At 41.2% G+C, this 17,174-nt stretch overlaps 1 protein-coding gene across 3 annotated transcripts in view; it reads left to right on the forward strand.

The window, feature by feature from the left end:
- The window catches only part of ZNF516 (zinc finger protein 516), a 98,027-nt gene extending 85,562 nt beyond the window's left edge, over positions 1-12,465 (forward strand). Inside the window, exons 4-7 of one of the 3 annotated variants that reach the window (XM_057366634.1) lie at positions 4,740-4,844; positions 5,738-5,805; positions 10,740-10,799; positions 12,329-12,465. In XM_057366634.1, coding sequence (XP_057222617.1) covers positions 4,740-4,844; positions 5,738-5,805; positions 10,740-10,799; positions 12,329-12,388 — 293 coding nt within the window. In that variant the 3' untranslated portion in view covers positions 12,389-12,465. Of the gene's footprint in view, positions 1-4,739; positions 4,845-5,737; positions 5,806-10,739; positions 10,800-12,307 lie in introns of all 3 variants that reach the window. The other 2 variants (XM_057366635.1, XM_057366636.1) reach the window with 2 other exon arrangements.
- Positions 12,466-17,174: the final 4,709 nt, after the last annotated feature.

Here is a 17,174-nt window from a genome sequence, read left to right on the forward strand (position 1 = left end):
TCGTTCAAAGCCATGACATGCTGTTTCCCAGATTTTTCCTTCTCTGCTTTTGGCAGTTAGGAATACRAGTTCACTGTTTTTATCATTGCTGGATAGGCTTGAATAGGTTTGTTTACTGCTCTCTTAACATTGCAGCATCCCCCCTTGTGCACTGTGTGACATTTCTGTCGCAGGTTAAATGTATCTGGTTCCACCTGGAGTACTGCTGTTCYTTTGTCCTCTTGCTTCAAGCAGGCTAGAGTTATACAGATGTGCTGTCACAGGAAGATCCCCCTGATATGCTGGTGCTGGCACACATCATCATCTTTTTGCTTCAGGCAAAATAAACATCCTCTGGGGCTTATCTGTGATGTTATTTTGGAGGTTTTGTTCAATTTTGTCTGCAAACACATCTTACAACAACACAGAGGGATAATCACTTGTCAGTGTCCTGTGTCTTTCTTGACAAAAGTAGTAAGATCTTCCTTGTCCRTATCAAAGACTGCTAGGTATTTTTCACATGAGTCTTTTGATCTGTTTGTGTGCTTATGATTAAAAAGAGGTAGAGCTGAACATGTGCCTGCTAATTCATGTAAGCAGAAGAATCAGTTGTGCAAATAGCCAGTTTAAAAGTTCAGGGACTAAAAAAGTTCAACTGCCATGTAAAAAAAAATACACTTACATATTTGCATTTGAAACCATACACTTCTGAGTTCTGCCAGAATTAGTTTGTCTCAGTGGAAACTGAAAATCACAATGATTGATTACACGAGATGTGTGTGTGTGTGTCTGTAGGGGACAAGAGTGGGAACCATAGTCTCACCTCTAGCCATTTGTAAACCATCCCATTTTTTATACCCCTCTTCTTTTTGTAGAAGTCACACAAATCAGCTCCACATGAAAAGAGCACACAATTCCAGGCTGGTGTTCTGGTGTCCTCTCTTGACACAATGCTCTCTGTTCTGTCAAAAGCACGTGTGAAATGGAGCTTTTGGGAGTGGTACAAAATCCAGGACACTTGGAAKCTGGTAGTCTTAAGGACAGTTGTGGTCTAGTGCCCCAAAGGTGTGTGCAAGTGGAGGCAAGGAAGGAACCCGGAGGGCTAGGTCAGGTCTTGGTGGAAGGGCCTTTTGGAGAAGACAGGAAGGCAGAATCTGTCTGACACGGTGCATGAGTGAGTTGCACCTTTCAGCCACCCCACTGTCAGTTCTGCTCAGTCATTTCAAAGGTGGTGCCTTGTAGGGGCGGACAGTTGTTTATTGAGCAGATCATTTTGCAGGTGCTTAGGGGCTGCCTGATGATTGTAACYGACATCAGGCTCCTGATTTTTGTTAAGGAGGCAGAGGAGGACATTCTTAGTTTATAAAACTGCAGTTTCAGTGCTCCTTTTTTGTTCAGCTGGCTTTGCTTTTGCCGTCCCAGTGCATTGTTGTCTCAAGTTTCTCCCTCCCCACTTCCTTCTCTAAGTGCCARTTAATTGTTCCACCACCAACTCGGGGTACCTTCAGCTGGGTGCCCTTCTTGATGTTATTTAATATTACATTGTGTCAGCCTGCTCAGAGAAATCTTACTGATCCAGTGAGCTCCCAGCCATGTTAGGAGGGATAGAGAAAAACAGTAAAAGCGAGGAAATAGAAGATGACTTAGTGAAGGCAAGGACCAGAAAATTCATGATGACTTTCGGAACAAAGTAAAAAAGGGGCAGGGTTTTTAAAGAGGTCTCTATGTACCTGCTTTTAAAAGAGGCATTTTATTGCCAAAATGTTTTTTCTGGACAGTGATTTCTAGAGACACTTTAACTGGAAGTTATTTAGTGCCCATCTTTGCTTTGAAATGTCTTCTTTCAATTCCAAGTGTTTTACAGCAATCAAGTTTTCAGAATTTGAAGCCTTTTTTTTAATGTAGCTTGTCTTCATTTTAGATACAACTTCCAGGTTGTTGATGTTTCTCCAAACCAATTGGCATGATGGCTGTTTTTCATAGCACTCAAATAAAAAGCTGCTTCAGGCAAAAGGAGCGAGATCCTACCAACTGCAAACAGAGCAGGGTAATTGAACTTTGTCTGAAATAACATTTGGCTCTARATRGGCTGAGTCCTCTGAGTCAGTATGYATCATCCAGTTTAGCCTTAATACCGTAATGTGAATATGGCAATCATGACATAGGGGACAACCAAAAATCTCACTTAGGTATACTGTTTGTCATGTTTTTTCCCCTCAGCTGAACATTCCCAATAGACTATACTTGGGGTTTTTTGGTATATGATGTCATCTTGGATCAGACTAGGCTATTTTAGTGTGTGGTAGTACAGTGTTCAAGCTTCCTTTAGGRTGRCTGCACTTATTTTTGGGATCCTTTYGTTTACATCTGTGTTTGTTCCAGTGTATCCTTGAAAGAGAGTTGTGTGTACTGTTGTGATACAGCTGCAAACACAAAGCTTGCTGTGCTTAGGCTGGGTTTGTTCCACACTGCCCGATCTTCCCAACCGCTTGTAGAGAACCTTATTGTTATATTTAATAGTGGTTATTTATTTTATTCATGGCATTTACACATAAGGAACGAGCGGGTTATGGCAGCAGATGCACTCTTTCTCCAGGGCTCCTTTGAGACCAGCTTTGAGCATGGATTTCACAGGAGCTTCCATTCATGCAGTCRTGTTCATTACCTTAATTTGTGAACACCTGTAGCCATCCACCCTCCTTTGTTCTCGTGGAGGATAACCTGAGTGATGACAATGGGGGTATTGCTGCAGCCATGCCTTGGCTCTGAGCTCTGAGCTACCAAAAGCCTTATGGTGCTACAACAATGGCAAATACACCTGGAAGCGATCCATTTTCACCACCTGTTTTTGGAATAGCTCCTGTAAAGTGAATACTAGGGAGGGGTTAKGTGGAAGTCTTAAATCACCCTCAGTGTTTCTGCTTAGAACAGCATCATCAACTTTCCCTCACGCACGAGTCAGGTGGGAGCAGTGCTTCCTTGAAGGCTGTTGGATAAAATTTGTGATGGTTTGTGATAGGTGTATTCCCCTTTGACAGAGGAGATGTGGGTTATAGAGGCATTAAGTGTCTTTCCAGAGGTGTCAGAGGGACCCAGCTCTCCTGGGCTTCACAGAGCTGCTCTGCCAGTCCCTGCCTGTCAGCATGGYACTCCTGCAAATGCCACAGCTGGTTCCTCAGCACACTTCCATCAGCTTTGCTTTCCAGCTTGAAGCTACAGTTCTGGCCAGTGAGGGAAAAATACTTCTAACAGCTCAGAAATCCTGCTTTAGTCTTGACTGCCTTACAAGGCAAATCCGTCCCAGTATAGTTCAGTAAGGTTTCTCATTGATACTCAGGACACTTACGTGATTTTTTTTTTTTTAATGTGTGTGTGGGTGTACATGATCTGGATCTGATCTGGATTTTCCCCCAAATCATGATCTTGTGTTTGGCTGCCAGATACTTGGTTTTGCAAGCGAGTGTTCAGGTGCATTATGCAGACTGTGCTGCCATCTGCAGGAGGTGCTGTTATAAAAAGACAAACAATGTCTGAATTCTGTGAGTGGGGAGTTAGGAGGTTTTTTCTGCGGCAAGACATTCCTTTGCACTATATGGTCTGGTGAAAACCATCCCAGGATGTTTGGTGCCATACCAGCAGAGTAGATGGCARCTGTCTTCTCCATTCATTTTTCCAATGCAGCATCCATATTTTGAATGAATCCTCTGGCATCCTGCAGTTGATTTTTCAGTCCTATGAAGGTTTTTTGTTGCCACTTTTTTGTTCACAATTTTATTCTTTTAAAATGCTGTAACGAGGTGGGATATGAAAGAAAAGCTGAAACTTCACTTCTGTTGACATCCCTCTCAGAATTTCTTTAAAAGCCAAAGTATTCCAGTGGTAAATGGAAACATCAACTCTTTTCTTCYGAAGAGGGTGTTTTACCAAAATAGAAAAGATGATGTTCAAACATTTTTTTTTTAATAATAAAAAAGCCCAATAAAAGTCAAATGTGTCTTTTTTGATCAGCAGCAAAAAGACAAAGACCAGCCCTTTAAGTCAGATGCTGTAAACTGACCTTTGGAGAAAAAGGAGAGGTTTGAGCGGTTTTCCACAAATGCTAATGGCCTAGAAAACATGTTTACCCAGGACTGGGGGAAGGCTGCTGTGCTGCTACCAGCTCAAAATGTCCGGAATGACACTTTCATTCACAGATGTCTTTCGTCTGTGCCTCAGAGGTCTGGGGTCAAAGCAGCACCGGCAGGCAGGTAGGCAGGGGCGAAAGGTTTGATCAGTCTGCGATGGCTCCGCTCGCTCTGCATTTGTCTCTGAGGTATTGCCGCCTGGGGGGGACAGTCGGGCTCTGGTCCTACTCACTTCCTATTATCCATGTGACTTGTCTCCGCCACGCTGGAGTCACTTTGATTTGCCTGATGTACTGCTTGACAAAGCTGGGTGATGGCTGAGAAGTGGATCCAGCTGCTCTGAAAAGCGCACACCTGACATGCCAGTCCTGGTGCGGGCACATCATGGGGAGCATTTTTTAATTCAATGTAATTTATGCATTCTTGCAGTCCTGTGTGTGCCTGGCCTGTCAGCTGGTGCCTAGATGAAGGCTGACAGTTGTCATCCAGGGCCTGAAGGTAGCCTCACATAATGACACATTAGACATACTAATGATGTTTTCTTCTGGCATAATGTTTTCTTCTCAACTTTCCTCTCTCCTCTCCCCCCTCCTCCACCCCCTCCTCCCTCCTTCCCTCCCTTTCTCCTGACTACAGGGATGCTCAGGACACAAACACGCCAAGGAGACTGTGTCTGCAGAGAATGTGGAAAATGCTTTACCCAGCCCAGCCACCTCAGGACTCATCAGAGGTCCCACGCAGGTACCTCTCTACACTCATTCTTTCTTCCATCCCCACTTGCCTGCTTTCAGATTCAGCTAACAAAATGCCAAGAATTACATTTCGTGTACCACGTTAACTTAAGTAATTCCGGTACCTAAATCTAATWGACAGGTTTTTTATTTTTACGACTATTGCTCTTGTTCTCCAAATATTGCTTACCTGATCCCTGCCCGAACTCCATAAAATTGCAATGCATTTAAGATAAGTCTGTTTGCAAATGTTTTATTTTAATTAGAGAGTAGGGTACTCAGAAATGAATATGCTAATGAATTCTGTTGCCACCAGCACAAATTGAAATCAAAGTACCCCTTTCAGCGCAACATAAGGCTTTGTTTTGCCTCATCGTTGCTGTTGACAGGAACATTTTTGTGGGAAATGAGATTTTTCCTCAGACTGGTYAGCCCTAAAATGGGAAATCCCTGCCAGCCATTTTTAACCTGACACGGTCTGTGGTTGAGGCAGAAGCCACCGGTGTCGTGAGACCTCTTGAGCATTGCATGAGACAGTGAGAGTAGCGGGTTCTTCCTCAAAAGTGTGAATGATGCATACATAAGCCAGTCTGATGCAAAATGACAGAAGCCAAATGGTAAGTAATGCAAGAAGAGGGTCCCTTTACACATACACTGATAATTAATGTTGTCAGTGATTGCTTTCTTCAGCGCTGAAGTCTGAATTAAAAAGGGCAGTGGCCCTAGGCTGCCATTAGCACACTCTCTTACAGTAAGTGTTACGGTAAATTGGTATTTTCCGGCCACAGGCTAGGAGCTGGTGTCTTTTTTTGAACGTGGTTAATCTGTAATGGTCTCAAATAATGTACACACACTAACGAAGCTTGAATGTTCATCTGTTAACAAGCCCCCTTGTTCCCACAGTGGTATTTGAGTCTAATGGACTCCGAGGTACTGAAGTTCACACCACCTCCGCAGATGCCCCAAAACAAGTATGTTTTACAATTAATTGGGTGTTTGGTTTTTAATGTGTTAGCTGGGAAAAAAATTGCACAGTGATACTCATCACTAAAGCACTGACTGTTTTATAACATTTATAAATAATAATGGTATTGCTTAATTTTCAGCTCTTAAAATTTTTAGGCATTTTATCAGAATCTGATATATAGAGAGTCAGTTAATTGTAAAGCATGTAGTTAGTATTTAAATAAACATGTTACTGGYTTACTGGGGACTTGGTGGAATAGGTTACTCTGTAATGTCCTTTAACGTGTAATTGTGAGATAGTACATAAAGTACTCCTGGAAATTTGATTTTWAAATTAACATGTTCTCTTTTAGCAACCACACAATTAACATTTAGTCTGTATTTTTCTGAGTAGTATATGTACCCTGATATCTAGCATCTGGCCTTTGAAAAGCTCTCATCCATCAGTTTCTGTGGACTCTTTTAGTGTGCTATCCTGTTTCTAGTGTACAGTTTTMCTGTCTTAACAAACACTTCTCAGAGCTCTGAATTATACATGACAAAGCCGTTACACAGAAAATCATTAAACTGAATTTGTTTCATTTATCTTAWGTCTTTGGAGACTAGTGTCATAGCCTGGACCTTCCCATGCCATTTGCAGCTTGTCAGGTGGATTTCAGAACACACCTTCTCATGRGCACTTCTCTTCCATTGTGAAGCTGCCTCCAGCATCATTCACATTTCTTTCATTGTCATTTTTAGTTTAATGTTCACTATAGCAGTCCCAGTYCTCCTAAGTCTCTTACTCGTCCTTAGTCTGTTACTAAACTATTGCAGATGTTTTCAGCCATGCTTAGAAAATGCATCTCCATGCTACTCCCAACTTCATRAAGTTTAGGAATTGGTTTCCACTTGCTCAGTAAACATTCTCACTGAGCACCACCACATTGCCTAGGTCATATGCTGCACCCTTMGTGGAGTCTCTCAGCACCTTCTCTTTGTACTTGCATCTTTCTGGCCCAAAGGCTGTGTGGGAGCTCAGCCTCTTGTCATAGGAGCATCTGAATTRACATCAAGCCATAGGAGTGGCCAGCAATTCTCACAGAATTTTCAAGATGGCATAGCTCTTCTGTTGTTGTTGTGGGCAACGTTTGATTTGCTTTGCTGGGACAGTAGCAGCAGTTACGCTGTAGTTGTCCCCCTTGTGATGATTATCTGATAAAAYTGTGCAAGGACTCCTCTCAGTATCAGAGTGAAGGACAGACACAGACACAGTAAATGTGACAGTGAAACACTGAAGCTCTGCCAACTCATCAGCTAGTCTTTGGTTCTCATCAATTCAATAAGGTAGATTTAGTAAAGCTAAACAGCTTTTAAAATGCTCTTTCATCTTTTCATGCTCCTGGTTTTCTCTCGTGTGTAGTTGAGATCACATTCTGAAGGCATCTGGGCTTTTTTCTTCTTCTAGAAGACAATATAAGGTCAAAGTTGGAAATACATTTCCAGAAAATTCTGAAATGCCAGTRTATATCCAAAAGGAAATGTGGCAGCTCAGATTACATCTGGACTCCTTTTGTAATTTGGATTATATTACTGCGCAATAAATTGACTCATAATCTTGATTTGTAAACTACTATCATGCCAGAATCTATTGACTAACTTCTTCCATGGCAAAGGTAGCTTGCTCTTGCTATCTGCCAGTCTGCCTTCAAAGCCTCTGATTAGACTACACCATCTCTCAATGCAGCAGAACACTGAGCAGGGATTAGCTTCTTGAATCTCTTCATCTCGTCAGTATTTCTTGCCCAGAAGATGTGGTGTGTTCACTTCTGCAGGAGATAGTTCCCTTTGTGTTGTTYGCTCCTCAGTACCAGCCTTTGTCTCAATTTGTCAGTGTTTGTGTCGGGTGGGATTACTCAGTTGTCTGCGTTTTGCTGGCTCTCGTCGCAGGCAGGCATCGTGCTCCCCCAGAAGATTCCACCTGCACAGTCCCTGGGCGTGACAGAGGGAACACTCTCATTTCCACATGCAGCTGTAGGGGCCTTCAGAAGCRCAGAAATGAGCTCTCACTGAGAACGGTGCCTGCAGCATTCCGTTAACATTACCATTTCCCACTTTAAACGTTGTCACTCCATGTCTTCATTTCATTTCTTAATTGGGGACAGATCTATTCGTGAGAGTTTATGGTGTAAAGTCAGTTCAAGTTACAGAAGTGCCATGCACATGCTCCGAGCAAGAAACAATAGTTACCRTGTACAGCAGTTTCAGAAGGAAAGAGGGTTTTTTTTGATGTCAAGTGGAAATGATTCACTTTACATAATATTTCCAYCTCACAGGTAAAATATCTTCCCTTGAGTAGTCTGCTAAAGAGTAAAAATATTAACATTAGTATTTCACGGTTCCCCCATTGCCTTCTSTAGGCAGCCAGAAGATCATCTCTAAAGGTTTCCTTTATGAAACAATGTTAGGTAGGGTTTTTCAAATCCCCCAGCATGGTAGCTTGCAACAGTGCTGCACTGTATAGCAGTTTTATTGCAGGATAATTCTAATTCTATGTGTTAAAAATAGGGCCTACAGCCAGGCTTTTTCAAAAATGAACCAGCTAAATCTATATTTAGGTGTTTAAATAGGAACCCTATTTTAGGCTGGTGAGCCACCAACAGGAGGGGCAGGTGTTCAGAATCACTGAAAAGGAGGTCACCTATAAGAGTGTGTAAAAAAGAAGAAACATGGTTTTGCTCATATTAGCACTGGGCTGTGTTTCATGCTTTGTTTTCAGTGCCAAGGAAATACAAATAAAATGTAGGAAATAAGATGCTCATTCATAACATTATTTGCTGTCGTTTCTTATTTCTAYCTGAAATAAGTATTTCATTAAAAGCATTTCTGAATGCTTAAAAAAAAAGCCACCAAAATGACATTTTTGCATAAAATTAATKTCCCATGAACTTTATAACATTTCCTATTCTTCTTTATCTAAAGGACAAAAAATGCTCATTACATACCCCAAGTCAATACAATCTGTGCTAAGTCATRTAGATTCTCTTGAAAAGCTGCCATATTAAACATATTGAATATTCTGAATATTTTTATAAATGCTAAATATCCCAGTATATACATAATTAAACTTTCTTATCCACAATGAATATGTATCTTAATTTGGAATACACATCCAGAGACACGATTTGGTAGGCATGAATTCGGGGAGCACACTCCGATTGCATATACACRACAAGACAAAAGCTGGCTCCCCTTCAGAAGGGGCCCTGCAACCACGTGTGTCTCAGAGCCGCTGCGCATATCTCCGAGCAAGGCTCTCCTAAAGCTTGGGGTCATTTCAGAGACACTKCCTGATGCTCCAGCACTGCAGCCAGAAGCCCAATTCCCAGCAGGGCAGGAGTCAGTCTGGAGCCCACTTTTTCACAGCGGTGGTAGCAGTTTCTAATGCACACGTCGTGCGTTTGACTTCTCCTTCTGTGTGTTTAAAGCAGTATAAAAACTTGGCCCACTTTAGGACTGTAGTTTATGCTCTTACYGGTGCCAATCAATACACTCTAAAAATTTCAAGGGACAAGAAACTGGATGTTCCAAAGGCATGATTGACTGGTTAGCAATGAGGAGAGCTCTCTCTCATTGAATGTTCATACATATGAAGCATATTTGCAGCACTGTAGATAGAGACACCAAGTTCTCCATCTTCTGTGTGAGTGAAACAAGGAGAGCCCCCCAAAACTCCAGTCTTTGTCTTCTTCAGAAAAACACCCATTTATTCACAGAAAATCAATCAGAAGCTACTGCACAGGGAAAAGAATTGTTGTTATCATGAATATCTTTGGCTGAAGCTTTCCTCATGCCAGAAGGCACTGATCAGCCTTTTTTGTGAAACAGCTCTGCACAGCRCAGTTCTTACGCCTAGTTCACTAAGAAGTGGGGTGTGCAGTAGGTCCTGTACCTACTGTGTGACAGGAGTAAAGCACCTTCATTCAGGGGTCTATAAATCTAAATTTTTTCCACTATGAGTATTTTGCAATACTTCTTGCAGCATTCAATATTTGAAATAGCATAAACGTGAATAGCAGAATTGGAGGATAGATAGATTGGAAAGAACCATCAAGAAAACACTGTGTATATGTGCATTGTAAAGGAGCTTGGGGACATCTGTTACCTATAATGTTTTTATAGTCCAGCAACAYTATAGCTCTGCTTGTCCTAAAGCAACTTCACAGAGAAAGGGAGGAGGCAAARAAACCTAACCCATTAAAAAGTTACTTAAAGTATTGGTTTCTGAGTTTGGCTGGTTTGGGTTTTCTTGCATTCAACATTTTAGTACTGTCTGTTAGGAGTCCTATTTATGACATTTGTTCATATGAAATGTCTTGCCCCAGTTCCTKGCAGAGTTTCTTCTAAAGATCGTGATTAATAGTTCAGTCCTCATTATTGCAAATGTTATTTTTAAATAGTTATTCTGAGAACAAGAATTCCATTAATCAAAATAATAGATAATGAACAAATAAATGGCAACCTAATTTGTCTCGTTCATACATATGGAGATTATAATGCAAACAATCAAGGAACCATGGAGGCTGCTGTGTTGGCATCTGAGTAATACACATGTACTGAATGTCTGTTACTTTGTGAGCATTACAGACARGATTAGGAGCTGTAGTTCTTGTCCCAACACTTGCCCCTTGCCAGCAAACGAGTGGTATCTGTGCTCCAGATTGCTCCTTGCAATTTACTTCAATATCATGCCCTCATCTTTCTCCAGTACRTTGACATGCACACAAACTGGGCTTCTCCTGTTAACTGGGGACAAGCCCTGGAAGCTGCTGTGCTGTGAGTTGCAACRTGAAACCTACAGCTTTTGGCATGGAAGCTGTAGGTTTCACATAAAGACCTGCTGCTTTCCACTGAAAGTGAGGAAAGCCTACTTTTTAAAAGGGATAATATTTTATTTCAGGAAGAATTAATTTCAACTATGTATCAGCTGGATCCAAATCCGACCATACCTTGGGATAGTGTGAGTACAGGGGGTGAGCCCCTGGGTGGGTGTTGGCACACGTGAAACTCGGGTGCTGTTCCCTGGTGAACCTGGGAGCACAGCATTGCCTGAGGGGCTCAGCCACCCTCCAGCCCCCCTGCACTGTCCTTGCAGGTGTGGGAGGATGGATTGTCCTCTTTCCACATCCCTTGTGCTGTGTGGCCCATGACATGCAGGGCACAGCTTCACCACCTTGCAGGCTGTCCATCTCAAAAGAGCACCCCTAATTACACCCTTTTTCCAGTTCCTGCCCAGGGAAAGTGGGGCAAGCTGCCTGCCATCCCTTCCCCTCCCTCCCTCCTCTCCAGCTCCACGAAGCTCTGCCGCGCTCCCCCGTGTATGTGGAGCTGGTTCGATACGAGGCGTTCCAGTGATGAATGCCTCCTCCTGGAATTGTGACTGTGTCTCTCAGGCATGATGCAGCCGCGCAAAAATGTAAAGCATCTTTCTTAGTTTACTGCGGGAAATTCAGCATCCAACTAAGGAAGTTTTATCACATCTCTCATTCAGTTACTGTTTCCTACATTTCAAATATACTGCGCTCTATACAGCAGCTTTTTTTTTCTTTAATTTTGTTGCAAATCTTTCCGACTTAAATACAAACTTTGACTGGTAAATGTCATGAATCTCGGGCCAGGTTTAATTAGGAATTTTCTAAATCTATTAACAAAAGAGATGCACTTAATACATTATGTCAACCAGAGCTGGGCTTTCTTTAGCTATTTCGAGGGCTGCCATAGGCACAGCTTGAAACTTGCTTGGATTTTACATGGGTGCCGTATTTTATGTTGCATTAATTTAAAATGGTCTGTTTCACTTCATCAAGACTTTAGCTTAAGGATAATGCATTTATGTAAGATTAATCTTGCCATGTTGTTTTAGGATCAGGATTGTAAACTGCATTGTTCCGACAGTGATGCTCTAAATGTCATTTTAAAGCTTTTCTTGGGAGCTGCAGGCTCCCACTTATTCATGATGTTATCTTTAATTTCACTTGATTTTAGAATATCCCTGCTATTTTTTTTCAATGTGGTAATTATTCATGAAAATTAGCTAAGAAAATAAAAGGAAGATGACAAGGGGGGAAAAAGCCGCCTTAGCATTTGACAGACCTGCACAAGAATTCAATTTTTCTTCATTTAACTGCCTCTGTGACCTCAAACTTCAGCCTTTTTAAAGCACTGATCTAGTTATCCTTTTTGGCTGGCACAAAACTCCACTTTTTGGAGGCCTCTTCTTTCCCTCCTTRTTCTCAGCCTTCTCTGAACTGCTCCACCAGAACCTGTTACTTGTTGTTCTGGTTCATTGGGGACTTTCTATGGGCCTGACACGCTTTGCTCTTGGTGGTGATGTTTTTAAAAAACCCCCCAAAGTGTTCTCACGTGGCGGGCAAAGATGAATGTGCATGATGCTAATAAAGGGTAACGAATGCCGGTAGAACTCGCCGCAGGCTCCTGCCCGGGAGCGGGGGCGACAATGACCTTTAGCCCGTGTTGTCCTTCTTGCAGGGGAGAGACCACGGCGGCGCAGAGGTCACCCACACGCTGCATCTCCGGAAGGGGACCTAGATCCCGGGCGGAGGAGCCCCGGCAGCCCCCGCGCTCCAGAGCATCCCCTGCCAGCCGCCACCGCACCCGGAGCTGCCGCGCCAGGCTGGAAGCGGAGCTCTGCCAGGAGGGGGGTGCCTCCGCGCTGTTAATCATCCTAAAATAAATGAAGATGCTACACAAGATATATATAAATTGACGTACTAATCAGTCCCATGGTTCCTTATTTCCTTTATAATAAACAGTGGAGTTGGCAAGCGCTGTGGCGGCACGAGGCATCTATATTAATCAAAAGAAGTTTGAGACACTGGAAAAATTAAACTTTATGTGATTTGGACAGCATGAAGAAGTTAAGCACTGTAACAAAAACCTCCCTGATGCTCACAATGACTATTTGATACATTTGAAAAACAGCAGTGCATTCGAGGGCTSGAGAAGTATTAATTAATGAAACTGCCACTGCCTGTCATGCTGAAAAGCAAATTAAAAAAAAAAAACAACAGAGAGAGGAAGAATGGGGGGTGCGGTGAAGAGGTGGCATTCGGTGCTGACAAAGCAATGCTTGATGAAGGATTAAAGGGACTAAAGAGAAAGACCGTCATTCTGCAATGGTTTGTTTCATTACAGTTTGGGGACCACTTGCATTTCTAGTGCTCTTGCTCTTGACTGTGCACCATTAATAGTATGTGAATATGGAAATCGAAACACTTCCAGAGAAAAGCTTCTATTCTGCTTTGGAAAAGAAAAGCTAGTTGAACACTAAGAGAAAAAAACAGGCTTCTGTGTTTTACTCTCAGGACCCTTTTTTTTTTTTTTGTAACAGGGCTACTTTCTTCAACCTGGTCACAAAGGAAGTCTTCATTAAATGAAAAAAAAAAAAGGAAACAATAAAACATTCAGCTGTCTAACACCACTGATCTGTCTGTTTAGAAGAGAAAAGGTGTCACTGAACGAATTCAGGCAGCCCTGAGGCCATAAGGTGCTCTCTGCTCCTGCACTTGGTTCAGCAGACCAGCTGCCGCTCCTCCTTGGGCCCGCTGACGTTCTGGAAAGATGAGAAACTTCTTTTGTGGTGGCAGGTTAATGTTCATATAAATGTGTCATGTCTTGTACTTGGTGATCACTGGTGGWGTTAGGAAAAAAAGAAAAAAAAAGCTTTATATACCTCTTCTACAGTAACTCTTTAACTGCAAGTTTTCAAGGTGGGGTTGTGGCACATAACAGGTTGTTAAACCATGCAGTGTAAGCAATTAAAAATGTATTCCACAGATATAAATATTTTCTTTCCTTATTGCTGTGACACTATGTGTGATGGTAATATTTCTGAGAGTTTCAGATTTTGCACATATAATTTTATGCATTATCAAAAGTTACTGCTGCCTTGAAAGAAAATGTTCTGTGAAAATTTTTGCAAAAGCTTTACTAGGTTTTTTTTTTAATTGTAACATTTTGTAAAGGCAGGAAATGGAGAAAAAAAAAAACAACTAGCATGCTAAATATATTTTTCAAAAAAAGCAATAATTTTACATGTACAGAAATGATGCTAACCTTTAATACAGGTGAGACCACAGTTTACTTAATACAGTAATGGAATAGTGCTGTTTTTGTAGAAATGGGCTTCTGACAAAAGGTTTGTTTAAAAAAAAAAAAAACAACGGAAAAAACCTTAAAACATGATCTTTCTGTTCTAACAGTTTCTGTCGGCGGGGGGGGTTGCTTTTTTAAAAAAGATCTAGTCAGTAATTTGGTCTGGATATTACTTGTTTACTTGTTTTACTTGACAGGTTTTGTTACTTTGCAACACTTGRCAACAATGCAAATTAACTTTCTTATGTATTTTTTTTAAACTAGATTTTCCTTATTCTATTACACGAGATGTAAACCAGAATTCTCTGTAAGTCTCGGTGTAGTTAGGAATGTCTGTGCAAGTACTTAAAAGTGACTGTAATTAACTGTTCTGTGAAGTTATTTTGAGGGGAGGTCGCATAGACACATTCCATTGTACACCAAAAAAAAAAAAAAGAGAAAAAAAGAAAAAATTAAATATTTTGCTGTGTTTCTTAATGATTATCATTTTGGGTTTGCACTAGCTTTCTCTTTGATTTTTTTGGTTGATTTCCTTTTTTCTTTTGTTTGGTTGCTTTTCTGATTGATTTTTTCCATGAGAGAAAGTAATGGTGACAGTTGAGGAATGCACAAAAGCTAGTTGCTTAACCTATTTGTTTGTGGTTTAGTTATTAAAAACTCTTCTACACCCAAAATGGTACRAAAGTGTAGTGTACATTTGTGATTTCTCTCTTTTTTTTWAAATTGTATTTTGTTTTGGTAAGCTGAACTAGAAAATTGGAGATAATATTTAGAGCCAAAACCTTCTTTCTGGAATTTTCTTCCTGAATCCTTGACAGAGAAGCTAGTGCTGTCACTGCCATTACCAGGGTACTAATCAGAAAAGTTTACAATCATAACATAGCTTCATGAAGAACAACAGTAGGGGAAATCACTTTAAATAATTATATGCTGTGTATAGCACAGAAGTGAGATTTTCACTTAATTAAACAAGAAGTAAGAGTAGGTTGGGGAAAACCAACCTAAAGGACCATCTGTTTTTGGAAGTGAATCCCATAATTTCTGGGTTTTTTTATCATTGTATTGTATTGATTTGTTATTTTAGTTAGACCATAGTATTTAAAATGAATTGTGTTCTTATTTATTTAGTCAAATGGGCTTTGATCAGCTCTTTAAAGCAACATGATAAGTTTTTTTGGCATGACACACTCCTGTAAAGCCCTTTTATGACTGTTACAGGGACTTTCTACTACCTCTACCAATCTACTGTTTCTTCTTCTTAACAGGTTTTTATGGTGTTGCAAGTCTAATGTAACTTAGACAATAAAGGGTTTGATTATCTACGCTGCAGATTCTCAGTGTATCTGCCATCTCTCTCTCTTTCTGTCCCTCTCTCTCTGGTTTTYGTGTGGTTTATTATAGCTGAAGTGTAGGGGATCTCTTTTATTATAGCTGAAGTGAAAGACAGGCCCTTCACCASAGTATTTTTGTATCCTGAATGTTGTGCACTGACCAGAAGTCAAACTTGGAGAAACTTTTTCTACAGAGCTAATGAGCTACTACATTGCCACCATGCTGCATTCTTCAAATTCYTTCTGTCAGAAATGYTGTGTATAAATGGGTGCATTCTACRAAAAGTTAAGCCARTTGGAAAGCCAAGACAGTTTTTAGGTTTGTATTTTAAAACCGCTTAAAAGTCCTTAGTGAAAAATCTTAGCATAAATTGTTGCCTCCATCTTGTCAGAGACCCACTTTAATGAAAACAGCTGGCTTTATCCTTTAGAAAACACCATCTGCTGGTAGGTCCAAATTATGTTTTGCTGTTAGGTGTAGGATACAAATGTCTCACTGTRGGGATTTCCAGGCACTGATATCCTGCACCTGTCATGGTAATCCCTGTGAACATGTTCCAGCCTTCTCGTGCCTTGGGGACCTGGTGGTGTCTTTGTTTTTCCTACTGGTGGCATCAGAATGTGCGTGACATTTGGAGACATCTTAGAAAATCCTGTTACTCCAGTGGGAGTGCTCACCCCCTGCTCACTCCTTTTCATGTCCATAGTGTTTCTGACCAGGCCTGTATTTGATTTTGCTCTTCCTTGCCATGTTTCCATGTTGGGCTACCTCAAGCRTATCTCAGCAGCTCCACCAGGAGTGCTGGAATTCATTGACATAGGTGGGGATTTCGCCTTGAAAAAGCGATCTGTCACACAAAGACCTAGAACAAAGCAAGAGGTAACTTCTTTATTAGGTTCTTACTACATAAAATGTGTTAAACTAAAAGTGGAAAGGTTGCATTTTATGACACGYTAACCAGGCTCCATGCAAACCACTGTTTTTAAGCCAGGAGTTCTGTGCATTCTTGTGCAAAGAATTGCAGTCTTCAGAGTCAGTGCTCTGTCCTTTTGCTGTGTTTGAGAACCCCATTCCTCAGGGCAGTCCAGTGTTTAGAGACAAAGCACAAGTGGATTGAGTGAGAGCTCACAGGTGAGAAACACCARCCTGGTCCCACTATTTAGAGTGGAACACAAATGAAATGGAATRTGTTGACATATGAAAACTTCCATTTTAGTTTTTTACTACAAATTATKAAATTGTTTCTGGAGCAGCAAGTGATGTAAAGCAGTTGAAGATAATTGAAAGCATGGACATATTCCCCTATTAGCTGCTTTCCATGGGGCTGTGGGAATGCTGGCATTTTTGAGAGGGAGTGTAACCATGTGATGATATCATTCATTAGCTGTCTCCAGGCAGACAGTTACAGATGCTGTTACAGATGCTTGCGTTTTTTTATTATTTTGATTTTATTGATACTACTTTTGGGAGGAAGAAAGCCATAACCACTCAAATGGCAGAAAAAAAATTCTCTTTTGTTTGAGTCACAGAGTAAATCATACATGGGAATACAAAATGAACCCATATGTGTTGGGTATAAGGAAGTATTTCCAAACTGACCACTAGTTACTGGTCAAAGTAAGGAGTGCGTTTGCCAGTGAGAGGGAAAAGGGTGTGTTGTGAGCAGGAAGCAGGCACACCAAGGGTTCATTTTGTTTGTGGCTTGGGTAGCAGCATCAGTAGCATTAATGTGAACCAGCTCTGTGGGTTGGAATACTGAGGTGGATGTTGCTCACAGGACCATAGGACAGAGGAAGAAAGCACATGAAAGATCAGCAAGGGGCTAAGTTTTGACCTTCTGAAATTGAAGTAGATGGAAAGCAGTATCTGAGGAAGGCTGAAGGTGAGA

Source organism: Malurus melanocephalus, unplaced genomic scaffold, assembly GCF_030028575.1.
Source record: "Malurus melanocephalus ecotype Western Australia unplaced genomic scaffold, MMel_1.1 scaffold_69, whole genome shotgun sequence".
Taxonomy (NCBI): domain Eukaryota; kingdom Metazoa; phylum Chordata; class Aves; order Passeriformes; family Maluridae; genus Malurus; species Malurus melanocephalus.